General features: G+C 50.0%; 1 protein-coding gene across 1 annotated transcript in view; it reads left to right on the top strand.

The window, feature by feature from the left end:
• The window catches only part of CSMD2 (CUB and Sushi multiple domains 2), a gene marked incomplete at both ends in the record, with an annotated part of 231,477 nt that extends 204,160 nt beyond the window's left edge, over positions 1-27,317 (top strand). The window contains 21 exon segments of the mRNA XM_080357655.1: positions 701-895; positions 2,421-2,594; positions 2,847-2,899; positions 2,903-3,098; positions 6,046-6,219; positions 6,934-7,122; positions 9,548-9,721; positions 11,796-11,978; positions 14,570-14,746; positions 15,470-15,649; positions 16,844-17,017; positions 18,250-18,423; positions 20,638-20,711; positions 21,354-21,465; positions 23,226-23,405; positions 23,919-23,984; positions 24,391-24,552; positions 25,107-25,219; positions 25,907-25,994; positions 26,491-26,629; positions 27,158-27,317. Coding sequence (XP_080213781.1) covers positions 701-895; positions 2,421-2,594; positions 2,847-2,899; positions 2,903-3,098; positions 6,046-6,219; positions 6,934-7,122; positions 9,548-9,721; positions 11,796-11,978; positions 14,570-14,746; positions 15,470-15,649; positions 16,844-17,017; positions 18,250-18,423; positions 20,638-20,711; positions 21,354-21,465; positions 23,226-23,405; positions 23,919-23,984; positions 24,391-24,552; positions 25,107-25,219; positions 25,907-25,994; positions 26,491-26,629; positions 27,158-27,317 — 3,137 coding nt within the window.
• Positions 27,318-27,524: the final 207 nt, after the last annotated feature.

Genomic DNA, 27,524 nt, shown 5'->3' with positions numbered 1-27,524 from the left:
TCTGGCACGGACAGCTTTGCCTCACCAGTGCAGTTTTTAGGACACCAGGTTTATAATGGTATATATATATATATAGTGTATACTAGAGAGAGTGCAGAGGAGGGTGATGAAGCTCATGAGGGGCTGGAGCACAAGTGTGATGGGAGCAGCTGAGGGACCTGGGGGGTTCAGCTGGAGAACAGGAGCTGAGGGGAGACCTTCTGATCTCTGAACTGCCTGAAAGGAGCTTGGAGCCAGGGGGGTCGGGCTCTGCTCCCCAGGAACAAGCGCCAGGAGCAGAGGAAACGGCCTCAAGTTGCGCCAGGGGAGGTTGAGGTTGGATATTAAGAAAGGGCTGTTGGGCATTGGAACAGGCTGCCCAGGGCAGCGGTGGAGTCACCATCCCTGGAGGGGTTTAAAAGGCGTTTAGACGACGTTCTTAGGGACATGGGGTAGTGCTAGAGTTGGGTTATGGTTGGACTCAATGATCCTGAGGGTCTCTTCCAACTGAAATGTTTCTATGATTCTGTTCTATAAACCTGTATAACTTGATGTCCCCTCTCATGGTGTCTTGGCTTCCCACCTGCAAAAGAGAGATGCTAATGGCTCTTTTGTTAAAAAGCCAGCACGCTCGCTGAAATGACATGCCCTGTAATTAGGCACCTATTCATGTCTTTTTATCCCATTTCTTTTTCCCTGCCTCGCCACACCTGTGTTTTAGCTGTCACCTGCCCCGATATCAACAGCATTGCGGTTGAGCACGGCCGGTGGCGGCTGACCTACGAGATCCAGTACCACTACAACGCCCAGCTCATGCTCATCTGCGACCCCGGGTACTACTACACGGGCCAGCGGGTCATCAGGTGCCAGGCCAACGGCACGTGGAGCATCGGCGAACCCATGCCCACCTGTAAAAGTAAGAGCGGCAAAGCTCGGGAGCTGTACAGGCCGGTTTCATGGGTGTCTCACAGGGCATGGGGTTGCTGTTTCCCTTTGATGGGTGTGCAAGCTGTGGTGTGCAAACACACCACAGCGCTGGTCGCTCTTGGCAGCGTCCGAGAGCGCGGCTGCAGAACCACTTGAGTTTGGACACAGGGAAGGGTCATCTGTTGATCCGCTTCTTGCTTAAATCTAAGCAGTTCTGCGACAACTCGAGCACATCAGCTCATCCGTTGCTGTCGGGCCCCAGCAGCTCAGCTGTCACTGGCACCAGATGCTGTGAAGTTTGCTTTTAAGAAAGAAAAGAAAAGAATTCTGATTGAAAACCTAACCTCTTCCAGTTTTATGCAGATGCCAAGTTTACGACGGTAACAGTGTCACCTGTAAATCAGAAACACTCTTGGCAAACAAGCAGCTCAGTTCTGACTGCTGCGCTTTGGATCTTTTCTTTTGTCAAAGGTGGAGGGTTTTTTCTCTCTAAGTGCAGAGACAGAAGAATTTCTCCTTTGGAATGGCAGCTTTCCCTTCCCTCCTGCCTGCCTTTGTTTCTAGAGATGCAACTGCCAGCTCCGGTGACAGCTGGAGTTTTACCCCTGCTGGCTCTCCAGCCAGATCCAGGAGCACGAGCCTGACCTCGTTTTATTTCTTCGGCGTTATTGCCACCTAAATTCAAATGACAAGATCTTGGCAATGCACTGAGGGCAGAAGCACCCAGCGTGAGGCTCTTCATTTCTCGCTGAGTGCAAAAGCTCCGGAGGGTTTGCAGATCTGTAAAGCAGATCAAATAAAGAGCTGGAGTTTGTGGCTGGGAGCTGTGACGGGCTCCTGGGCAGGGCCCAGCTGCCCCATGCAAACCCGGCTTTGGGCTGGGGGTCCTCTGGGCTCTGACCCCCCCTCAACGCTGTCGTGGGAGCTACTGGGTGAGAAGCAGCTGGGTGTCACTTTGTAATTGGAAATCTTGTGGCTTTTCTGGAAGTCAGGCTTCCCGGCTGTATCTTGCAGTGGTTTCATAATAGGAATATTCCCATGTTAAAAACTTGGCTGTGTGAAAAACTTCTATAGTTTCTTCTTAACCATTCTTCTCTTTAGTGCTTCCCTCGCATCCTGTAGCATTAATATTAATAGCACTTATATTTGTCACCTCATATAACGTGACTGAGTCGCTGTTACTGGCTATTTAATAATCTTTCCTACTTGTTTTTGATTGGGATCATGGAATAGTTTGGGCTGAAGGGACCTTCCCAGCTCCCCCAGTGCCCCCCCTGCCATGACAGGGACATCTTCAGCAGCTCAGGTTGCTCAGAGCCCCATCCAGCCTGGCCTGGGATGTCTCCAGGGATGGTTCATCCACCACCTCTCTGGGCAGCCTGGGCCAGGCTCTCACCACCCTCAGGGCCAATTCTTCAATAATAACTTGCAGGGGTGAGCACCACTGAGTGCATTTCTTTATAAAACCACATATCCTGCCTCTTCTCACTCACCGTGCTTTGGGATCTCTTCAGTTATCTCCTGTGGAGACCTGCCGACTCCACCGAACGGGAACAAGATCGGCACGCTGACCAGCTACGGCGCCACTGCCATCTTCTCCTGCAACACCGGCTACACGCTGGTGGGCTCCCGGGTGCGCGAGTGCATGGCCAACGGGCTCTGGAGCGGGGCCGAAGTGCGATGTCTGGGTAGGTGTTCATGGGGAAAGAGTCCTGGTTGCATTTTGGGAGGGAACGTGTGTTTTAGCTACTGAATCAAGATAGAACCCAAGCGAGGACTCGGCGCTGCTGAAGCCGTAGGGTTTTAAGTAGATATAAAAAAGCAGACGTTGATTCCTTGCTGCTCAGTGGATGTGAGGTGTTTGGAGATTGCAGAGAAGGGCTTTAAAAATGATATGTTGTTTTTACTGCTGCTTTGGCTTTATAAATATACAACCGCAGAGGCTCGAGTTGAGATCCACCTGGAGAGCCGGGGTGCCGTGCGATGCTCGCGGTGACTCTCCCGTGTCCCTCCCGCAGCCGGACACTGCGGTGTCCCCAGCCCCATCGTCAACGGGCAGATCAACGGGGAGAACTACAACTACCGCGGCAGCGTGGTGTACCAGTGCAGCCCCGGCTTCCGCCTCATCGGCATGTCGGTGCGGATCTGCCAGCAGGACCACCGCTGGTCCGGGAAGACGCCTGTCTGTGTGCGTAAGTACTGCTGTCAGATTCCTTTAGCCCTGGCGACGGTCAGAGGACAGGAGCACACGTAGAGACCGTCACGCAGGGTTTGCACACCCAGGCTGCGCGCAGTTTCTTTGCAGGAACAGCCACACTGCAGTTCTGGCTGCTCTGCTGCTTCCCTCTGTTTTTTAAATTCCACTTTTCTTCTGTGTTTTTCATACACTGGATTGAAGGGGTGATTTCTGAGGAGATCCCCCTTCACAGAACCACAGAATGTCAGGGGTTGGAAGGGACCTGGAAAGCTCATCCAGTGCAATCCCCCCATGGAGCAGGAACACCCAGATGAGGTTACACAGGAAGGTGTCCAGGCGGGTTGGAATGTCTGCAGAGAAGGAGACTCCACAACCCCCCTGGGCAGCCTGGGCCAGGCTCTGGCACACTCACCCCCAACAAGTTGCTTCTCAAATTTTAGTGGAACCTCCTGTGTTCCAGTTTGCACCCATTGCCCCTTGTCCTGTCACTGGTTGTCACCAGAAGAGCCTGGCTCCATCCTCCTGACACTCCCCCTTTCCATCTTGATCCCCAGGAATGAGTCCCCCCTCAGTGTCCTCTTGTCCAGCTCCAGAGCCCCAGCTCCCTCAGCCTTTCCTCACACGGGAGATGCTCCACTCCATCATCTTCCCCCTTGATCCGTGGGGGGAGGCTAAAGGCAGACGTAGCCCCCCAGGCACAGCACGGTTGTCACCGTCATTGAGCCCCATTGAGCTCTGTGCCAAAGCAAAGTCAGTGTCACTCCTCCTCTGATCCACGTTTACAAGTCACCTTGTACAACCTGCTCATTTATCTTTCCAGTAAATAAGCTAATTAAGTAAGTCTCCAGAACCTCCAAGGTGTTAAAAGTTTAAGCGTTTTCTTATCAGTGATCAGTGCGATCTGTGTATTTCATATCACGATACTCCAGTTGTTTGCTTATGATCTCTCCTGTCCGATTTAGAGCTTTGTGCTGAGGCACAATAATAACAGCGAGATATCAATGAATATGCAGATTCCAGCCTACAAGTAAGAAACAGACTTAAGTTGTTAAGGTTAGCAGTGACTCCAAAACTTGGAGGATGTCTGGGATTCTGCGTGAGCTTTTTAGGAGAAGAATTATTGGGAAGTCAGTCTGTGGGTTCTGTAGGGAGGTTTGAATTACTCTGGTGCCCGAGGATGCTCTGTTGAAAAGGTTCTAATTCACTTTTACCTGCCAAGTGTATACATACAAACCTTGGACCAGGAAATCATATTGATAGAGGTCCTCCTGCTGACAGGCAGATTTATGGAAACACAGGGTTTTCCAAACATCGTTTCCCTGGATCATCTTGTTTCAGGAAGGACCAAAACCCATCAGAACAAAGCAGATGAACGTGGCCGGTCTGTGGCTGTGCTGATAGAACCAGTGCAGGGCTGGTTCCCACCCGGTGCCTTTGGCTCCGCTTTGTGCCTCTGGCACCCGCAAGCTCACCGAGCTTTTGTGCAGAGATCTGTAAAGGTGTCTCATGTGCACAAGTTGGCCTTGAAGTTATTACACGACATTAGGCCTTATGGATACCATAAATTTGGTGTCGTTAAAGCAGAGCACTGTTGGGCTCTGAAACGAGGTGCCTTGAGGCTTTATTGCTTCTGAAGAATCTCAGGGCGCCGCGTGCGTTAGCACGTTATAATTTCCTATTGTCCTGATATTTTCTCTTTAAACCTGCTACAGTTGCTTCCTCTGTGTTAACGGGTCTTTTTGATCCATGCCAACTGCAGGGAGCCTTTTTTTTTCTGGGACGGAATCCATCATCTGCTTCAAAACATGTATAATCATATTCAGAAGTACCTCGGAGAATGTGGCATCTGCTTCCCGCAGCACTCAAAGGCGATCGTGCTTCGTATTTTTTAGCCCCGTACCTGTCACCAGCTTGCATAAGGAATAAATTCCCATCCCTATGGTCTGGTCCAGCCCTGGCAGTCAAACGTGTTATGGATCTTTTGTGGGAGTTTCATCTTCCCTTCTGGCTCTGGCAGCCATACAGCGGAGCTGCTGGACTTTTACTGATGGACCGTTACCCTGTTTCAGCGTGACAATAATCAATGTTGCGTTGTCCTCAGCTGTCGGGAGATGTCGCGTTCCTAAAGCAGCCAAAAATCTCTGTATGGCACATCCTGACGTTTCTTTGGTGCCATGGAACTGGCTGCTCTGCTCAAGGCAAAGGTCTCAAGGCTTCGCTGTGTCCTCCCCGCATCACCCGCCTGTGCCAGGAGCCACTAAAGCACATGAAACAGCAGTATTTTCTGTGCCTTTTCCTCTGCGCCTTCCCTGGGCGTTGTGGGATCCTTTAGCCCTTTACCTCAGCGCTGGCCAAACCCAACATCAGCCCTAGGAGGGAGAACTACACCAAAAAATCCTCATTTTGCTGATGTAGAAATAAAGATTTTCCCCTGAAGTTTTTCAAACTTAAAGCAGGAAGATTTAAGCTTTCTAGGCCATATGCTAGAAACCTGATTTTTCTGATATTTTTCCTCTCTTTTAACTGTCCCTCCAGGTGTAACTTTATACTGCAGTGAGCATAGATCTGACTTACACCAGGGAGAGGGAGGAAAACATCAGGTTTCATGACTGTGTGATGCCCAGGGTAATGTAAGGCAATAGATTAATAGCAATAGCTGGGATTTTTGAAGAGGAGCTCCAGGGATTTACAGCGTAAGTCAGTAGGATGCTGGCACTCAGCTGCTTGGGGAGAGGTTCAGAGAATTTCTGATGCCAGTAAAATGAACAAAGGTACCATGCTCGCAACGTGATTCAGTATTTCAGCAGCGCTGGCTACAAGTCTTTGATGTTGCTGTGGGTTTCAGGGTTGATGTGGGGGGTATTTTTATGATCCTCCTTCCAACGGATATTCTGTCTTTCCCCAGGCGAATAGAAGGTAACATCTGTGATTTCTAATTGCAGCCATCACGTGCGGCCACCCCGGCAACCCCGCCAACGGCCTGACCCAAGGGACTCAGTTCAACCTGAACGACGTGGCCAAGTTCACGTGCAGCACCGGGTACCGCCTGGAAGGGGCGGCCCAGTCCCAGTGCTTGGCCAACGGGCAGTGGAGCAGCACCCTGCCTGTCTGCCGCGGTGAGTCCTGCGCCCGCCTCGCTCCGATAAAGTGACCTGTGTTTAACCTATGGGTTACTCTGGTTCCTAAAATCCAGCTTGACGCTGTCGTGAATTCGCGTAAGCCAAATCTTGCGGTTCCTCCGCGCGGTGTCAGAACACCAAGGGCTGTGTAAAGCTAGTGCAACAAACTTGATTTTCCCTTGGGCTTCACTCAAAGCTGTTAATGGACACTGCCAACCCTGCACCCTCCAAGACGTTGAAATATGTGTTGTAAGCGGGGAGGACATGAGAAAATCTCAGGCCAGATCCTTAGTAGAGGGTCATCCTGGTGACCCTAGACCAGTTTGCTCAAAGTGAATGCTGTAGTTGTTATGCAGAGCCCTTTCTCCATCTCGGCTGCTTCCATTGTATTAGCACTCAAATTCACTTATCAAATTCCCTCCCCTCCCTGCACTCCCTCCCTCTGTGTTCCCTTAATTCCAGTATCTCTGTTGATACTGTGTTGGTCAATAAATCAGTTTATTCTCAACTGGCTGATGTAAGTCCCGGTTTGGGGCCGGAGAGGAAGGCTTTGCTGCTGACCCTTGCAAGGCAGTGCAAAAACAATATATCTTTAATAGTGAAATATGTGATTTGCATTTTTTCCCCTTTTCCCCACTCATTTTTGGGGAATCCTTTGTTCTTTGTGACACCCTTTGTTTTGTATTTTTTTTTGTTGTTGTTTGTTTGCAGTTGTAAACTGTACTGACCCCGGGCACCTGGAAAACAGCATCCGACAAGTGCAGCCGAGTGGTCCTCACAGATTCAGCTTTGGAACAACTGTGTCGTATCAGTGCAGCCATGGATATTACTTATTGGGTACACATGTCCTTACGTGTCAGGGGGATGGCACTTGGGACCGTGCCCTCCCACAGTGTCTTTGTAAGTTCTTCAGAATAATACCCATCCAACACAGGTCTCCATCCCATGTGCTTCTCTGTCGCTTAGCGGAGTGGTGACATAAAAAATGGGGACGCAAAGCCTTTTGTTAATCCATGGGAGTCATTCCATCAGCTTCACTGTCCTCAGAAGGAAAATATGTGCTGTGAGGAGAGAAATCCTGTTGGGATAGGGGTGGTTTCCCTGTGCAGGGGAAAGCAGCTCCTGCGGGGTTTTACTGGGTCCGTGCAGCTCCAGCACAAGCCTGGCGGGTGGAGAAGGGCAGCACAACTTCTGCAACATGGATCTTTGTAACAAGGAGCGTGTAATTAGCCTGACTGCAGACACAGCGTGTTTAGCACCCCTGGGTTTCCTACACCCACTCATCCCCATGGCTTTGGGGAAGAGAAATGACTGCAACGGGGAAATAAATAAATACAGCCTTTATTCTGCTGCAGCACAGGTGCTGACAAGGGGTTTGCTTCCTGACCCTTTTATACAGCGTCCTCTCCCTTTGCCAGTGTGGTTTGCAGAGAGAACTGGGAGGTTCTGGCTGGTGGTTCAGCTTGAGGAGTGTTTAGAGTAGCGCAGAGAGATGTGAAATACTCACGGTAATGAGCAATACTGAGTCCAGGAGACGCCCCTGTGTTGTGTGAAAGATGTCACAGTGGTGCCCCTGTCTTAGACTGGGAAAACCAAAGCCCAGGGTGTGTTGGAGTTGTCGTAGGGCTGCCCGGGGAGCAGAGGCAGGAGCAGAGCAACCCCAGCACACCCAGAACGTCCCATTGGAGACTAAAGCAGCTGCCAGCTCGATACCTGGCATAACCCAAGCAGTCAGACACGGAGCTCCTTGAGTTCACATCAGCTTAGCTGTTCCAAAGCTATGATCGTATCTTTTTTCTCTTGTGTTATCCTTCAACACCGGGTCATACGCATTAGACTTTGGCACGCTTTCCTTTTGTTAGCAGCATGCCACCTTGTCGCATTGGCAGCACCCTGCACAGGCCATGGGGCTTTGAGAAGTGATAACCGCATGTTGCCACAGGGGCTTCGGGAGGGTTGGTACCTCTTAAACCTGGGAGCCTCTTGGGCTCCCTCAGTACAAGGGATGTCCTTCCTTAAAATGTTGAGCATCCATTGACTTGGAGGATGTGGGGGCATTCCCAAAACTTGGAAATGCAGGTCAGTTTGACAACTGATCGTCTGCATTTGTGGGCTTCATAGTTTAAAGAAAAGAATAGTAAGAGATTCTTGCACGCCTTTGTTTTCTGAAGATATGCTCGGCGCTGCAACCCATGCCTCTTATATAACTGGGCACCTAAAACTACTAGGTGCTTCCTAAAACATAAATTAAGAGGGTTGATCCCAAAGAAGCTTTGCTTGCAAATGTCTCCTGGCTGTCTTCTGAGAAGAGAATAAAGCAGAGTTGATCCCCTTTGAGGGGTGGGAGAGCGAGTCCAATAAGGAAAGTACACGAGAGCAGAGCCCAACACATCAGAAGAAACAGTCTTCACACTGTGCACGTAAATCCTTTAAAAACCTCAATACCGCCACAGGTTTTAAGCTTAGCTGAGGCTGCTGGAGTATCTGTTATTAAATTGTTAGTTACAGTGTGAGTTTAAGCGTTAGCTATCAAACCCATTTCCTTGCAAAGCGTCCTTGGTTTTAGTCACAGCTCTGCACCAGAATATTTCAACGCCCACATGCCCAAACATACGCGTGCTCTCCTTTTTATTGAAGCATACATCATGTTTTCTACCTAATACCAGTGTTGGTATTTTTATACTCTAGCAGGGGGAGAGAAGTTATCCGTTACGGACGCTTTCCTTCAGAAAGCGAGTGGTGCACCGTCTTTACGCTGAGCATCCCTATCCAAACCTGTCTAATAGCCCCCAGACCTGTCAGAGTATTTGTCAACAGCCGCATTGTCTTGGCTCTGATTGCTAAGCTAAAGTAAACCTATTAATTATTGTTAGCGGTGCTTTCTTACCAGCAACGGTCGAGGGAGCAGCACTGAGAATCTGCCGGGATAATGTGCTCCGGTGTGACACGGCATCGATCGCAGCTCCGTGTCGCAGGGCCTGGCGGGTGAGGCCATGCACGGAAATATTCGTGTTTAAGAAGGGCTGAGATTTCCAAGGAACCTGAAAAATGCCCGCGTAGTGTCAAGACTGGGCATTTATGCACAAACCCTTGGCAGCTTTTACAGGACGAGCTCGTGTCCCCCAAAAGGAGACCGGTGCAAGGTCTACTGTGCCACACCAGCACCGCCGAGCGTTTGGTGGCCTCTGGGGCACACGAGGGAGTTTAAGCTGCCAAGAGTCCTTGCAGTGACCTCAGACACTATGTGCTTACTGTGTACCTGCTGCATCTGCCTTCAAACGAGCATCATGGGCAGTGATTGAACCGGCGCATCTCTCTCTTGCAGTGGTCTCCTGCGGCCACCCTGGCTCCCCACCCCACGCGCAGATCTCGGGTGACAAATACACCGTGGGCTCCGTGGTGCGGTACAGCTGCCTGGGGAAGCGGACGCTGGTCGGCAACGCCACTCGCATGTGCCAGCTGGACGGGCGCTGGAGCGGGTCCCTGCCGCACTGCTCAGGTGAGGTGGCCTTCGGGAAGGAGGGGACAGGCCAGTCCCGTCCTGCTCTGCCACTTTTGTCCCGCGAGGTGACAGCCTGATGTGCTTTGAGCTGGAGGAATACACAGGCTGTATCGCGGAAGGTTCTGAAAATCACTGCTATCCAGTCCCCTGCAACTTGGCTGATAAGCGCTGGCAGAGAGTAAACCACTCGCCTTGCAAGACGAGAAATAAATCACTGCAGCAAATGGTGGCGGTAGGAGGTGTGCTGCAGCCTGCTGCTTTACAGGGTTCTCCATGCAGAGTCTGTACAGGACGAGCGTGTCTTACGCAAAATCAGGTCGTTGCATCCTGGACTGCAGCATCTGACCCTCTTTGTCATGCATTCCAACAAAAGAAGCCCATGTGGCCCCTTTCCAGGGCCTGACATCTGCTGCAATGGCACCACAGCAGTCCCGGGTCTGCACAAGGCAAGTGGAAGCTGGTACAATGAGTTTCCACATCATCAACATCTCCGCTGAGAGCGGTTTGGCAACAGAAGTCCATCCCCACTCCTGTGCCAGAGCGAGGACAGTTTAACACGGAAAACATCCTGATAAGCAAAAGAAGTCCCTGATGAGATGGATTTGGGTCGGAGTGCTGAGGGGTGCAATGGGACGTGCTTGCTAAGGCTCCCGGAATCAGGGCACTGGGGTCTCAGCTCATGGAAGGAAGGGTGCAGGGTGGCTGCAGGATGCTGTGCGCGCCGTCCCCACGCCGTCCCCTTACATGTTGCTCAGAGAGCACACAGACAGACAAAAGAAAAACTTAGCTGGAGCAAAGCATGTGGGACAAGTGTTAATTTTTAATTATGCCACTTAGATTTAGCAGCTCCACTTGACCAAGTTTAACCTCCTCTTTGCAAGGGAAAGAGAAATGAGGCAGAGTCATCCTCATATTCAGAAGCCATATCTACGGAGTTCTTGATCTGTAGCTGCTCGGAAGGGTTTTCTGCTCTAGTTCGTGCCTTTTCCCCATGTGCTTTTCACTGTCTCTCCTGTCATCTTTGCGGGTGGATATTTGGAAATGTTCAGTGCTAGTTCCTGCTGACATCTGTTTTGTGTGGCTTTTCTGAATGGCTTCATGGAGGCAGCTTTGGCGCAAGGCCGGTGGCGTTTGACAGGTGCTTTCTGAATGCCCAGTGCCCCAGAACCATCATTTCTACCCAAGGGCTTGGGGAAAGGCAGAAAACACCTCCAGCCTGACAGCAGCTTTTGCCAGATGCAACAAAAGACTTTGATAATAAGTCATTATATGAAAGCAACTGCCAAACCTGGAGCATTCTCCCCCTTCTCTTTACAAGCAAGTGCGTTCCCCAGATGATGAATATGCTCGTTATGTTTTATATTACACATAACACTGCAAAGGCTGTACCTGCAGCGAGGCACAGAACTTCATTGTTGGCTGCAGGAGTGAAATAGTCTTTCCTGGCTTGGGGGTGGATATGTTTGCTCCGACCATTAGCAGAGGAAGCCAAGAACAGGCAGGCCTGGTGTGGGGCTGTGTCAGGCACCGAGGAGCTGGGCATTTCTCCAGAGAACCCCTGTGATGCATCTGCTCCCTCCCTCCTGTCCCCAAACTTGCAGCCGGCAGCTCCGAGCGCTCGCAGCTTGTGCGAGCGGATGTTTCTCAGCTGGATCCCTCCCGCTTCCCTGCTCCAAACCCAACAGCTTCTTGTGCTGCAGATACAATGGGGCGTGCTGAGGCAGCTCGGAGCACGTCGTCATTTCTGCTTCTGGGGGCAACCATCGCCGTGACTGATGCTGGCAGCCGAGCCGCTGCCTGCCGGAGCAGCTGCTGCGGGAAGCGGCTGCAGCTGGGCACCGTCTTGACATTCACAAGTTATGTTCTGCCACCAGCTTCAAAACAGTGGGCTCCTGGAGCCCGGGAACGTTTCATCAGGAATTTCACCACTCTGCTGAGAGCCGGAGTTAAATCGAGTCAGCCACACGATCCAGATCCGTGTGCTGGACCTCTGAACGCGGTTTGGAGGATAAAAGGACCAAACTGTGTGACTTTTGCTTACTGTGCTGATTTTGTGCTCTTTTCCTACCAGGAGGCAGCCAGGGTGTGTGCGGTGACCCGGGGATCCCGTCCCACGGCATTGGGCTGGGAGATGACTTTGACGTGGGCAGCGTGGTGCGGTTCAGCTGCGAGCCCGGTTACCTGCTCCGGGGCTCGTCTGAGAGGATCTGCCAAGCCAACGGCTCCTGGAGCGGCACCCAGCCCGAATGCGAAGGTATTTTTCCAGCCCCGCATCTCACCAAGCTGCCGAGGTGTCCCCAGAGTGACAGCGGCAGGGACGGCCGCCCAACCCGCCCGTCCCCTCTGGTTTAGTTGCCAGGGACTCACCATTTCCTCCAAATATTATGTGTATGTCAAGGAGCCTCAATTCTCCGCTTCCAAAGGTCACATCTCACAGGAGGGTTTTTCAGTGCTAGAGGACGAGTGTCACCTTTTTGTGAGACTGTTGCTCCCGTTCCCTGGGGTGAATTGCTCTTAATCTGCATTGTGTATCCAGCCGGGTTTTGGTGTAAGATCTGTGGGTACTGCTGGCTAATTCATTGTTGCTTTGTTGACGAAATTCAGCACAACAAGGAATGTCAGCAGCTTCAAACCTCCGTTAGGGCTGGAACTGGCACATGCAAGAGTCATTTACGTTAAGCAGAAACGCAAAATGCAAATTACAATCCAGTTAGCATATTTTTGTATTTGAAAACCCAAAACCCCTTATTTTTCTATTTGAAGGAATCAAGTAAGACCCTATAATCCAATCTAATAAACCCCCATCCGGATTCTCTGAGCTGTGCTGCTCACTGCTACTGTTTTATAAAAGTGTTTAAAATTCAATTGGGGAAAGAACAAAAGCCAAAACGAGGCAGGATACCAAATGCAAGGAGACCTGGGCAAGTGCCTCTCTCCAGCTGATTTGAAAGCCAAAAGCTTGGAGAGAGTTCATAAATGAATTGGTAATTTATTCCAAATTGATGGAGCTCTTGATTGAAAAGACACTGAATCATATTATTAATACACTCAGGTCTCGGGTTTTTTTCATTCCCTGTTTTTTTTCTTCTGGTGGAAAGGCTCTGTTCATTAATCTCAGGATAAATAACCCATCAGGTTCCAGAGGCACCAAAATATGGATCCCTGGCAGATTTTTTTTCCCCCCTCATACTTTATGAATAATAATAACATTATGCCTATAACGGAGTCATTTAATGTTCAGTGCTGACTGGCCAATATAGGAAGGTAATTAGCAGTGATGAGCAGCGTGCTGTGTCTCCGTCATTTGTATTCGCAGCGAGTTGCAGGCGCTACAAGGCGTTCCTCTGCCTCCGCTGGGGTGCGTTGCGCTCTCCGGAATGGAGACAGGGGGAGAGATTAATTTGGGGCTTGGATTCAGGGCAAGATGAGGGCTGAGCGCCCAGAGGGGGCGGTGGAAGGAGGAACCTCCATCCCCATCAGCGGAGGTGCCTGTGGGATTTCCAGGATCTTTGGGATTGATACCCTGTTCAAACGCCAGTGCCAAAACCGGTTTTATTTGGGGGCCTAATTCATTTTACATCTCTCACTGACATCTGTGGGAATTATTTACCCACCTACTGCTCACTTGCATGATTAGATCCTATTTATATTTAAATGATGATTTTAAAAGTTCAAACCTTTCATCCTTAAATTTATGGCTTTTTATATCCAGCCTATACAGGTCACAGCTGATGATGCTGCAATTAAACCATTTCCATGAATCTCCCTGTAGTCACAAAAGTAATACCTGTGTGTTCGGCCACATGCACAGGTGGAGGAGGCTGGGCAGCAGAGAACAGCTGATGCATGGGCAGGCAGCGAAATAGTAATTTAGAGCTTTTTCTGAGTTGATAGAATCTGACTTTTATCCCAGCATCTCCTGGAAGTGACACCGTGTATCACAGAGACGTTGGCTGCATGAGAAATGGGTAACGAGAGAGCACCTCGCATGGTTCCAGTGCCACGCAGAGTTTCTGTGCACACAGTCCGGAGTGGTTATTAGTTTCCTCCTGTCAAACAGATACGTCTCCAACAAGCTCATATATTAACCGGCTGTCAGCAAACTAAGCAACAAGGCAGAGGAAGATTCCTTTCCTTGCACTGGTGGCCTGTGCTCATTGCTTTCCTGCTGGGGCCTGGAGCTGCGCTTCCCCACGGAGAATGGCTGCAGTATCCATAGAATTATAGAATCCCAGGTTGGAAGGGACTACAAGGATCATCTGGTCCAACATTTCTTGGCAAAATGCACAATTTAGAGTGTGTGTGTGTGCTGGAGCCACCCTGGGTCACCCCGTGCGTGCGCAGACTGATGCTCTTGCGGAGGTTGCTGCAGGAGTGGGAGCCAGGAGTTTGTGGTTTAAGCCTTTCCTTGATTCATGCAATATTATGTCCTGTAATTTCAGAGTAAACGAGGGCTGGATGCAATTATTGCAGGTGCTTATTTTGTCGTGACAGGGCTTCGTGCACCACCGTTCACTCCAGTGCCCTTTTATCACTGTGGTGCTGAGGTACTTTAGCCATAAAACTTGGGCACTGACAAACCTATAATTGTATTCCCCCAGTGTTCTCTGTACCGGGGATGCTGCTCTTGGCCTTGGGACGTGCTGCCCCTGCTCCGAGCTGGTATTAGGGATCCTGTGATTGATTCTCCTCGGAACAGCCTGTTCCCTCTGAGCTGATCCAGGGGCTTTGCAGCTAATCTTACTTTTATTGAGAACAGCCCATTGCAGGATGAAAGTCTTGTTTTGTGGGGGTTATTTGCTGCTGGTTTTTGTTTTATTTTAACTTTGCCATTTTACTTTCTAGTTATATCCTGTGGAAACCCCGGAACCCCCAGCAACGCAAGGGTTTTATTTAACGACGGCTTGGTTTTCTCCAGTTCCATCATCTATCAGTGCCGGGAAGGCTATTACTCCACAGGGGTGCTGAGCAGGCACTGCACAGTGAACGGGACGTGGACTGGGACCAGTCCGGAGTGCACAGGTGAGCGCTGGGCTGGATTCCTGGAAGAGGCGGCTCTGGGGACAGGTTGTCGGGTTCGTTGGGTGCTCGCTATGGACGTGCACGCACCCGTGTGCCGCGCCGAGGAACCCGGCTAAACGGTTCGGTGACAGCAGCCGCTCAGCCCGCGATCTCTGCGGGTACCTAATGGAAAACTCTTGCTTTGCGTTTGTTTTTTTCCGGTTGGATGAAGGCGGCTCTGTAATAACTTTTGTGAGGAGATGCCAGCCAACCTCGAGGGCCCTGCGGGGCTGTGAACGTGAGCGTTCCTGGCTCCGGTGCCCATAGAGGAGCTGGTGTGTTCCTGCAGCAGGAACGTGTGTGATGGCAAACGTGAGCTTGCACAAGAGACAGTAAATAGGGCAAAGAGAGGAGACGGTGCCATGGGCAGTCTTCCATCTAGCCCAGATTTTTTACCCAGGTTTTCTTTAATGTTTAATGTGTGTTAATACTTTTTCTTGCAAGGTCTTAATGTGCTGTTAAGATCACTGAGCAGAAGCAAAGTTTTCTCTGTGTGCTGTAGCCCAGCCTGCTCCATAGCTAATCCACATCCTCTGTGCTGCAAGTGCTCCCTTCTCCACTGTTAGTGGATTAGATGCTGCATTGAAGAATGCTCAGGACCATCAGGTTTCTAGTTACAGCAGCTCTAGAAGCGTGAGACAAGGGACAGTCACCCAGATATGCTTCTTCCTTTCTCTTTGGCAGTGATCAACTGTGGTGACCCCGGTGTGCCAGCCAACGGCATCAGGCTGGGCAGCGATTTTACCTACAACAAAACCGTGGTGTTCCGGTGCACGCCGGGGTACATGATGGAGTCAGACCGGGCGTCTTCTCTAACCTGCACGAAAGACCGAACCTGGAACGGCACCAAACCTGCCTGCAAGGGTAAGACTGGTTGCTGTGAATACCGAAGGATGTGAGTTTTAAATGCCGCAAACTTTTGGCAGGGTAATAGGCAGCACCTGCTGCACGGCGCCTGCAGCCCAGCTGGGAGTTTCTCGGTCCTATCATTCAATCTGTCCCCTGTGTTTATGGCACTTATGCAATTTTATCAACAGAGCATGAACACCTTGCTATCTTTAGGTCTATCAATCATCACAATATGTCTGGGAGGGAGGTGATCGCTATTATCCCTGTAGTAGAAAAGGAAGAGTGAAGCACTGAGAGTTAAATGACTTACTCTTCACAAAAACCCAGATCAAACTCGAATGAAATATTGTGTTTTGCAAGCACACACTTTTTGGCATCATCTTGAAGCCTGAAAAATGTTTCCTCCAACTCTTTTCATTATTCCTCAGCTCCGAGATTGCCTGTGTAGTTCAGAGATAGGAAAGGGGAAATAATAAAGCAGTTGCAGGACAGGCTGGATCTGTACTGTGAATGTTTTACTTGCCCACCAAGTGTAGATAAGACCTGTAGCAGCATCCGTGTACTCCTTCAGCAATCTGGAAAATTCACTTGTCATGATTCCGATATAAATGCAGACCACATAGAAACCTCTGAATACACTCCAGTTCCTTCAGAGGCTGTAAAGAGCAATTCTTACCCTCCTTTTTCATTCTCTCTGCTGAGCTAACGTTGCAGGAGTAATACAGAATGCGGGCAGAGTCTCCTTTGGAGGCCAGGCTGATTTGCATCTTCCCCAGTGCTCCTCGGAGCTGAAAAGCAAAGCGCTGCAAAAATGTCATATTAAAACACCCTGGAGTAGATGAAATACAGACTGGTGGTTGATTCAACTGCTAATCTGAAACTCGGCCAGGTTGTCCAAAATGTGTGAATCTTGCAGGGAATCTTAGATGAGTTTTCACGCCAAGTCAGGCTGGGTTCTTACCTTCGGCTGGAAACGAGCACTGACTCAGAAATCTGACTTGGAGATTTGGGATTCAGTTAACTCCGACTTCAAAGTAAAATCCTGGGGTTTAGGACTGCGCGCACACAGCTGGAAAAGTGTGTCCAGCCCCCCGCTAGGCCAGTCCCAGGAGCAGAGTATCGCTTTGATCCTGCACGGATTTGCTTCTTAATGGAAATAACTACGCTGAGAAGTCAAGAGACCTGAGCGCGCTTGTGTTTTTCTTTCAGCCATCCTCTGTAAGCCCCCCCAGGCCATCCCCAACGGGAAGGTCGTGGGCTCGGACTTCAGCTGGGGCTCCAGCGTGAGTTACGCCTGCCTGGAGGGCTACCAGCTCTCCCTGCCCGCCGTGCTGACCTGCGAGGGCAACGGCTCCTGGAGCGGGGACATCCCCCAGTGCTTCCGTGAGTAGCAGCTGCGTGTTCAAGCGTTGGTTGGGTGTTGAAACTCAGTTCTTTGATGCTCTGACTCCAGCATCTCTGGTCTCCATGTAGCTGGTTTTAGTGTTGACTCTGCCTTGCTTGGTGGTACCATAAGGAGTACAGATGAGCCGTTCTCACTTAAGTTAAATATCTGGTTAGAATCAGAGAATAGTGAGGGTGGGAAAGGACCTTCCCAGCTCCCCCCAGTGCCCCCCTGCCATGAGCAGGGACATCCTCACCAGCTCAGGTTGCTCAGAGCCCCGTCCAGCCTGGCCTGGGATGTCTCAGGGATGGTTCATCCACCACCTCTCTGGCCAACCTGGGCCAGGCTCTCACCACCCTCAGGGCCAACAATTCTTCCCTGATGTCCAGCCTGAATCTCCCTCCTTTAGTTTAAAACCATCACCCCTTGTCCTGTATCTGTAGCAAGGAGGCAGTGGTGGCTGTGGTCCCGCAGTTGGTCACTCCACCTCTCATAACAGAGATGGGAGGTGACATTTGCAACAAATGCAAGTCCTTACATGTTCCTGTCCCCCCAGCATCTTTTACAACGAGCTGTTTGTCCGTGTGTCTCCCCAGCAACTCAGTCTTCTGCAGTCAGGACTCTTGAAACTGCCAAAGGCTGCAGGACAAAACCTTTGGCAAAGGGCAGAGGGTTTGGAATGTATTGTGAAGGCAAAGCTTTGGCTGGGTGGAAACCTGCGCGCTCGATACAATAGCTAATGCGAAAAAATTAGTTAAATGTCTCATAATGATAAAGGCAGCTTGGAGTTGCTTTTCTTGGCTGAATGGCTGGCAGCTGCACAATAGCCATTTTCATATTAAATCATACAAAGCCCTCACTCTGTTCCTTGCACCTTTCCCTGGATCTTGTATAATTAATGGGCTTTCTGCGTGACATGGAACCATACAGCAATTTGACATCGTGCAATTAGAGATACATTTTAAAACTAAGCGTGCTGTTAGGGGAAAGAAAAAAAAAGATGGGGGAGAAGGTGGAAGTTAATTAACAGCAATTGACAAATGGAGAGAATTAGAAGGAAAGTAGCCAGTTCTGCCACTGCTGGTTCCCCATCGGAGTTTGATGGCAGAGCGTGGTAGGGTTTGGGGTGTTAATAAGCTAAGGGGTGGGTCTATTAACACTGCTCTTGGGTGGAAACCAAGAGGTTTCCAAGAGGCTGATGGCAATGGATGTGTCTCTGTGCCCGTTGCAGCTGTGTTCTGCGGAGACCCGGGCATCCCCGCGCAAGGCAGGAGGGAGGACCGAGGCTTCACCTACCGCTCGTCCGTGTCCTTCTCCTGCCTGGCCCCGCTGGTGCTGGTGGGATCTGCACGGAGGTTCTGTCAGTCGGATGGGACGTGGAGCGGGACCCAGCCCAGCTGCATCGGTGAGGGGACGCTCATCCATCCACCAGAGAACAACTCGGGGTTGTCGCCTTGCTTTCCCATTTGTTTTTCTTTCCTGGGTTTGCAGAAATTAGCTCTTCTCCCTGAAAATTAGAGTTATATAAAGATGGTGCTTTTGGAGGAATAACAACCCCTGGAAGTATGAAGGCGCTGTAGATGGCGATCAAACCCTACCAATGGCTTTGCCTAGCCGTCGTGGTGGGATTCAGGCTGAAATGTCCACACCTTCATCAGGTGCCCATTTTCTGGGGCTACCAGAACCCTTTGAAACCTATCAGAGGTGTATAATCAGAATTAGTCACAGCATTCTTCACCTGTTTAGAACTCGGGCTATGTTATTGAAGTCCAGGGCTCCCGTGGTGATAAACTGCATGGGCTGTGTGCTGTTACCTTAACTGCTTGAACACCAGAATCATCCCCTTATGGGGTGTCTGGGGCAGAAACTGATCTTGGGCTGTTCTTCGCGGATTTTAGTTGTTCTACCTACATCTTAAATGCCTCATGAGTTACAGTAACATAAAAATACTCCTGGCCTGAACCTTCGGGTTTCCTACTGATTTCACCAGGAGCTTTCTCATGTATAAAGAGTTGGGAGCACCTGCCTGCTGTTGTAAATATTGGCTTTAAATGCTTCATCACTCTCTTACAAATCCTTGTCTGGGATCCTGTTGTATTTAATGGCACTTGGTCCTGCAAAGCGTCTGTGATTGAGCCCAGCGAATACAGGTGCTCATACCGCTGATGGAATGTATAGAATTTATCCCCCCAAAACAAACCATGAGAAGGGAGAAGACTTGTGTCTGCAAAAACTTAACCCAGGATGTCCATTTCTGACACCCAAAGTGGTGTATTTATTCAAATCTCTTCCATTTTTGAGACCTGTTTGATTGCCAGCACTGCAGACCCCCCGGATGAAGGCAGGAGCCCGATGCTGTGCCCTCCGCCATCCGTCACCTGCACCTCATCCAGCCACACGGCTCGTTGTTTGTTTATTTTAGGTGCTGTGATTTATCTGGGGGCTTCCATGGAAACTGCATCAGTGACAAACGACACAAGCTCAGCAGAAGCGAGTGACGGAAAACGAATTGGCTTGTGCGCCGCAGCCCCAAATTGGCCACATTTTGTGTCGTTTGTTGAGTTACTCACCGCAGCTCTAAGGACCCGGGGATGACACCAAGCGCATAATGTTTCAGCGTGAAGAGATAGATTAGTGAGATCATAAGGAATAAAGGCATAAAAATAAAGAACTGTGCCATTAAGTACAGAAGTTGTGCTCCATTGTCCTGTAGCTGCAGGCTCTATTGACAGGCCACTGTACTGGATTGTGGAGACTTTTCTTAATTTATTTCTTGCCTTGCACAATCCTGTTAATTGGAGTGTTTTGATTAAGCGTAGAGGTGGATTTGCTGCGGGGCTTGTGGTCCTTCTTGTAGCAGTGTTGAGCAAGTGGCAGGATGAAGGCACTGGGGTTGGTGATGCTCCAGCTCCCTGGTGACCCCAGCCGGGTACCAGAGCATCCCTGTGAGCAGCATCGCAGCTTCACCACATCCTGGGATCCCCAGGAGCAGGGAACGTCCTGCTGCTGAGCTGCCTTTCGACAGAAACTGTTTCCTTTGCTTGCTTTGGGATGCTCATATTAATGTGATGCATCTCTGCCTTAATTCTGTTGACGCTCTGCTACTGTTGACACAGAAGAAGTGATGGATGCTGGAGGAGTAGCAGCAGGTATCCCTACTGACCTGTGTGTATTCCTCTTCTGATAGATGGAGAGCAAACGAGGTGTAAAGAGAGATTATGTATCTGAGATGCATTAAAAGTTCCAGCTCCATCTCTCGCTATGAAATTGTGAGGTTCCCAGATGACAAAGGTGCTGGCCCAGGGCACAGGAGAGGACGGAGTCACCGCAGCCCCTATGGCTTGAATGAGAGTCATTCCTGACACAGGATTTAGTTCTTACATTTGTATGTTCCTCCGTTTTCTCCTGGGTGTTGGAGTGCCTCTGGTTAGTTTGTGTTGCAGCCATTAGGGACTGAAGAAACAAGAAGATCCATGTATTTCTCCTTGTTGCTTTGTATTCCTTCTGTAGCAAAAATATCCCTGTCTTGTTGCAAAGGTGTGGAGCAGGGAAGGCAGAGCTCTGACGGGGCTTCCCCAGCTGCTCCTTTAAAACACCGTCTCTGTTCTTCTCTTCCAAGACCCCAGCCTGACGACGTGCGCAGACCCCGGCGTGCCGCTCTTTGGGGTGCAGAACAACTCCCAGGGCTTCCAGGTACTGTCCCAGCAGCGGGGACCCCCCTGTACTCACTGGGGTTTGTGTCCGAGTCCTCACACATGTTAACATCTCCTCCCGCGAGCAGGACATCCCTGCGTGCTGCATCACACCTCGGAGTGCGTTTGTACGGGATTAACTACCAACGTGTTATTTATTGTATTAATTACAGTGCTAATTAATAGTTATTAGTGTAATTAGCATTCACATTGGAGACATAATTTCCATTCGTTTTCAGACCAAATTCTGTGGGTGGTTTCCTTAATCTCTGCTCCCGTACAGTGTGAAATCAGTGAAAAGGAGAGGAAAACCCGAGGCGATTCCCTGGGGTGTTGCAGCTCCAGCCCCCGCTGCCGGCCCTGCGGGTGCCCATTCCCTGCTAATTAGTTATCTTAATCTTGAGTTTTAATGAAATAATCTCAATTTTAATTAATACTGAGACGCAGTATCACCTAAAAGAAGCAAATCCCTGCGCGGTTAAAGGCTGCAGCTTTCCGGGGGCTCTGAGAGCTCTCCCACACCAGGGCAGGGAGGGCAGGAAGCAGCTGAATCCTCTTCCCAGCACAGAAAAGATGGAAGATTATAAAAGTACCTGTGCATTCTCAGGCTGGGAGTTCAGTGTTGGATCTCCTGCTCTAACAGGTGGGCAGCATCATCTTCTTCAAGTGCCAGAAGGGATACCTGCTGCAGGGCTCCACCACCAGGACCTGCCTCCCCAACCTGACGTGGAGCGGCGTGCAGCCCGACTGCGTCCGTAAGTGCGGCACACGTTTGTCTGAGGACACCGGGGCCTTTATTGGTTTGTCACCTTTACTTTAACGGCACTGTTACCTTGTTTTGTTGCTGCACATCATGCAAATTGCTGGTAATCTCTGGGGGAGCTCTGAGAAAACGTATTATTGAAGAAAAGGGAGATCGCACAATCACTTTTCTCTCGACACGACCACTTCTGATTTCAGATGAGGTTTTTTTTTGCTTGGTTCTTCCTCAGAGACGTAGTTTCAGGTGAGACTTCGTTTTGTGCTTCTGAAACCGCATTTGATGGCGGAGATGTGAGCTCGCGCTCCAGGGACCGGGTTAACATTTAGCCAGAAGGGCTCTCCGCCAGAGCAGGGTTTCTCCTCATGTTTAATAACGTGTTGCTCTTTTCCTTAAGCTGTCTGTCATTTTTTTTCCCCTGCTACAACAGGAGTTTAATTTAATGTATTTAAGTGGTAATATCCATCATGGCCTCTGCATCGGAAGTATTAAAAGCTTTTCCCTTTCCCTTGTGAGGCGGTTTATTGGTAGGATATTTTTCCACTAACAAACCCTGTAGGGGCTCGTTCTGCAAACAGCCCAACCAGGGCACTCACTTTTAAAACTCTTACACGTATCCTCAGGTGGTTGCTCTGGGAGGAGCTGCGTTCACCTGGGGGATGGGAAAGTGTCCCCAAAGTCCCCACGCTCCCAGGTTTCAGACCGCAGGGATGCAGCTGTGGCTGTGCATGGGATTTTGCTCCTTGTGCCAGGTGCATTGAAATAAAGATGCTCTTGGCTTCCCCGTGCAAGGACCATCGAGCTGTTGCTTTTAGGTTTTGCGTAAAGCTTTCTCCACCCGCAGCGGGGCTGGATGCAGTTACCGCTGATGAGAGCTGGGCTGCGGGTTAGTCCTCCAGCTTTCCGCGTTTTATATTTCATCTCTGTAAAACAAGGCTGGAGATGATACCTCATGAAGGCTGCCGAGGATTTGTTTTCATTCATGAGCAGTTTGAGAGCTGCACAAAGGGCAAATTTACGGTGCGGGCGAGAGGGAGCTTCCCGGCTCTGTGATTTATTTGGTTTGTGTTGTAACTTCTCAAGGAAAGTGGTGACATGTTTATAACAGGATCTGATAGAGCAGGGTGGGCAGGGAGTTGGACAAGCTCAGCCTTAATTTCTCTGGGCCAAATCCTGAAGGTTATTGAGCAACTATAGGAACTTATGAGTGTTGCACACTTGAGGACTTATTATGTGATGCTGTGGGCAAGTGGGTGCAAATTATTGGTGGTGTGGTGGTGCCGTGGAGAGAGGTTACACAAAACCAGATCTCCAGTGCACTCACTGGAATCACTGTTTTAATTTAATGGGTGTTGTCCTATAAAAGCAGATTTTGGTCTGCAGATAGACACAGTGCTGCGGTCAGAGCTCAAAGGAGGGAGGTGTCTTTAGCATCATTTGGTTTGGACTTTTCTCCCTTAAAAGGTGGGGATGGCAGAGCCTGATTTTCAGTTCATGGAAGCTGGATCTGAGTGAAGGATCCCCTGGGAGCTTCAGGCAGAAAGAGCAATGGAGCCGGCGACACAGGGGAAGCCATCCCATTAATTCATCTGGCGGGGAATAATCCAGGCATGGCATTGCCTCCCTCAGCCAGCAGGGAAAGCTTTTGCTGAAAGAAGCTCTTGTAGGAGATCTCTGTCATCATGGTGTCACTTTTATGCCTTCTTGTGTACGACTGGACGGTGTCTCTTATCTCATTGTCCTTGTGCTTTTCAGCTCACCACTGCAAGCAGCCGGAGACCCCCTCCCACGCCAACGTCGGAGCTCTGGATCTGCCCTCTCTGGGCTACACCTTGATCTATTCCTGCCAGAGCGGCTACTATCTCACCGGGGGCTCTGAACACCGAACCTGCAAAGCAGACGGCAGCTGGACAGGAAAACCACCTATTTGCCTGGGTAAAAGCTTGGGGCAGCTTTCGTGTTGGCCTCGAGGAGCGGTGCAGCCCGGGGGAAAACGGGCACACCAGGAGCTGTGTTGGCTGAGCTGGCTGTGGACTCACAGCTCGCACGGGGTCCTGCGCAGCTCCCAGGGGATTCTCCACCCAATGGTTTGGATGTCGAAGCGTCTGCACAAGACAGAGATTGTTCTTTAGCCCGCGCACCTTTTACCTGCCTCAGTCAAAGGAACATGTAAAGGGATGAGAGGAAACGGCCTCAAGTTGCACCAGGGGAGGTTGAGGTTGGATTTAGGAACAATTTCTTCCCCAAAGGGCTGTGGGGCATTGGAACAGGCTGCCCAGGGCAGTGCTGGAGTCACCATCCCCGGAGGGTTGGACAGATGAGGTTCTCAGGATGTGGGGCAGGGACGGGGTGGGTTATGGTTGGACTCCATGACCTCGAGGATCTCTTCCAACCCCAGTGTTTCCACAATCCTGCGCTCACAGGCGGTGGTCTGTCCGTCTCTTTCAGCCGATGTCCGCCCCAGCGGCAGGCCGGTTGGCACCGCGCGGGACCCGCCGCTCGCCAAGGTCTCAGGTACCGTAGAAGAGGGTTTTTTCCAACCAAAATGATTCTATGGTTCTATCCTGGTGTGCTCTGGAGATTCAGGCCCTCCAGGATGTTTTACATTACAGCTTTTTTAAGAAAAATGGGGTTTGTTAGCTTTTCCTAGGAAATTAATTTGAGGGTGGGTTGATTCTTAAAACTTCGGTGTCATTTTTTTGTCAAAACAACAAAATTAAAGTCGTCAGCTTGTTTGTTCTTCTTTTGGGCTTTGTACTCAGTGATGTTAACACAGAGAGTGGGTGGGATTTGAGATATCTAAATATGTATTTGTGAATTCAAAGAAAGAAAGAAATTTGCTCTATTTCGCTTTCTGAAAAAGGGAAATAAATGGCAATACGCTTGTTTTTCTGCCTCCCCCATTTACTGTGATTTCTAGTGCCCGCTGATGTGTTTGCAAGGAATTCCCTGTGGAAAGGCTCCTATGAATACATGGGGAAGAAGCAGCCTGCGATGCTGTCTGTCACCAGCTTTGACCCTGTCACCAGTAAAGTCAATGCCACGTTGATAGACCACAGCGGCGTGGAGCTCCTGGTGTCCGGTAAGGGGGTGACGTGGCCCTTGGGAGGGATTTAGAGTCGTCAGAAGGTGTCTCGGAGCAAGGGGCAGCGTGTTGTGCCGTGTCAGTGATGTTGATGTGCTGGTAGAGCTGTACAGAACCACCCTGCTTTGAAGTCCCCAGTCTTTGATCAGACCAAGACAAACAAAATCATGTACCTGAGCTTGCTTTGACTCCACCTGAAAGGGAGGTCAGCCCAGTCCATCGTCCGTTCCCTTTGCGCTGGACTTGCAGTCCAAGACAAACAAGATTAGAAGTTGGGAGCGACCCTTGTCCCTGCCCTCCGTGGAGCACCAGGGTGTTACTGGTCCGGCAGCAGAACCTGAACATGAACAGCTTAGTCTCTTCCCATGTGCAAAATTACCCTGGGGTTGGATGTGGGGTGGTGTTTGTGGTGTGTTTCCCACTGACAGGGTTGGTAGGAGTTGTCCCCTCTAGACGATGTTATTTCTCTGCTCTCTCAGGTAGAAAGTTAATTACTTTAAGCTCAAAGAGAGCCGCTGTGGTCTAGTGATTAAAAGCCACTTATTTTTCAGGCGTTTACAAGAAAGAAGACGTGCACCTGCTTCTCCAGGTTTACCAGATAACGGGGCCGGTGGAGATCTTTGTCAACAAGTTCAAAAACGACAAATGGGCTCTTGATGGACATGTAAGTGCATGGGCACCCATTTACACACAGGCCACCCGTGCAGCTCCTCCTGTTGCTATCAAACCTGGCTTTTCTCTCACTGAAGCTGAGGGAATGTCTCCTTCGGCTGGTGGCACGACGAGGCTGCTGTCCTGCGGTGACCTGCGTGCTTGAAGGGGACATAAGGTGTTCTTCAGCACACACGATAACGTTACATGACAGTTGGCTCTTCGGCAGCTGTATGGTTTTTTATTGCCCTATGGTTTTAAATCTGTAAGGCTTCAGATGACACTAAAGGAGAAACCAACGTGATTAATTCGTTTCTAACCTTTTATATCTGTTAAACATCAAGCTAGAAGAGCTAATCTTCCCCTACAGAGTCAACTTCTGTGTCTGGTAACTTCCCATGTCCTTAAGAGACCCACGGAAGCTTAGAAGAAACACGCATCTGGTTGACCCAGAGCCTTCTCTATCCCTGGTGCATCAGCAGCATGTTCTGTAGGTTACTGCAAACAAGACTTCTCTTTTCCTACCTCTGAGATGTGAGAGTCTTAACAAATCATTGGGCGATCAGACTTCTTAAGAAGCACCACAGTTTTCTGGGCAGTTGAATTAAATGAAGGCTGTGCATGAACTTGGCAGAGACTGTGACTAGCTGGGTGCTGACGTCCCAAGGAAGCGCTGAACAAGCCCGTTATCTCGTTGCAGGTCTCGTCGGAGTCGTCGAGCGGGACGTTTGTGTACCAGGGCTTTGTGCGCGGCAAAGGATTCGGGCAGTTTGGCCTTCAGAGGCTCGGTAAAGTTCCTTTCATTAATACTTTTCCCCCTACCACAAAGAAGTTTCTCCATCTCGCTTTATAAAATCACAGAGACGCTTCGGAGCTCAGACAACCCAGGGTCTAAGCTCCTAAATCTCTCTTAAAATGTGGCTTGAGCTCCTCAGTCTCTTAGGGCTTTTGGAATCTGACCCTGGAGTCTTGTCCCCTTTATGGAGAATTAGATGCTCATTATTGCAGCCTTTGAAAGTCTCCCTTAAAGCCTAACTGTAAGCATTCAAATTTTAGCATTTTGGTAAGAGAAATCTATTTACATCTGTCTTTAATTGCACTTCTAAATAAATGATGATGTCTAAGGTAGGCGATACCTCGAAACCATTCTTCATGCAGCTCAGACCTTTCACAACAACACGTGGAATCATCTTGTTCTGTTGTTGAAGATGTAACCTGTAACTCAAGCAAACCCCATTTCCCACAGCGCTGTTTTGAGACGTCTTTACTTCTGCTGTGTTTCAGACATCAGCATGATGGAAAATGATCCGGAATCAATAGGACACCATTTTGCATCAAACAGCAGTTCTGTGGCAGCTGCCATTCTTGTGCCTTTCATAGCCCTGATTATTGCAGGGTTTGTGCTTTATCTCTACAAACACAGGTGGGTTTTGGGAGTGATGCCAGCAGGTGAAACAGAATCAGGGGCTGACAGAAATGTTTGTGAGCTTGACTGAAAAGCGCTCCCCCTAGACCTGGTTTCTCATTTGATTCAGAAGGTGAAAAAATAACGGAGCGAGCATGCGTGGAGGGGCGAGGGTGTTGGGAGAAGAGAGTGCTGAGGGCTTTTATGACCATTAATAAGATTTGTGGCAACATTAAGTAGGATAAGGCAAAGTAAATTTCATACTCCAGCGTTCAGGCTGGCTTTCTATCTGGTGGAAATTAGTTACTTCTCCTGATCTGTGCACCGCTGTGGGAATGCGGAGGGAGCACGCTCAGGGCTGCAACGCCCAGGGATGCCTGTGCCACAAATGTATGGCCAGATAATCCTATAGATCCCATCTGGCTTAGCCCCAGGTGTTTACCCTCTTCAAAAGCAGCTTTTTTCCTTTCCGTTGACTCCTTGTCAGGGATATTCAGTTGACTATAGCAGGAGTAGCTGTGCCCTCTCTGGATTCTCTCTCTACAGGAGAAGACCGAAAGTCCCCTTCAATGGCTACGCAGGCCATGAAAACACCAACGTCCGAGCAACGTTTGAAAATCCGATGTATGACCGAAACCTGCAGCCCACGGACATCATGGCCAACGAGACGGAGTTCACGGTCAGCACTGTGTGCACGGCCGTATAGCACCGAACCCGCTGCGGTGAGTGGCGGAACGGCAGCGCCAGAGCAGGACGGTGGCACCGCTGTCCTGTTCGTCACTTGTTAACGCGGGGTCAAAACGGGGTTCACAGGAGCACCCGGAGTGGTTCAGGTTGCCCAGGGGAGCATCTCTGCCTAAGGCAGGACCCAAACCAGCATCCCTGTCTCTGGGTCTCCAGTGCTCACTGCCAC

This window comes from Nesoenas mayeri (assembly GCF_963082525.1).
Source record: "Nesoenas mayeri genome assembly, chromosome: 21".
NCBI classification, from domain to species: Eukaryota; Metazoa; Chordata; class Aves; order Columbiformes; family Columbidae; genus Nesoenas; species Nesoenas mayeri.
The sequence above is the reverse complement of the archived record's forward strand: the minus strand, read 5'-3'. Positions and strand labels throughout refer to the sequence as shown.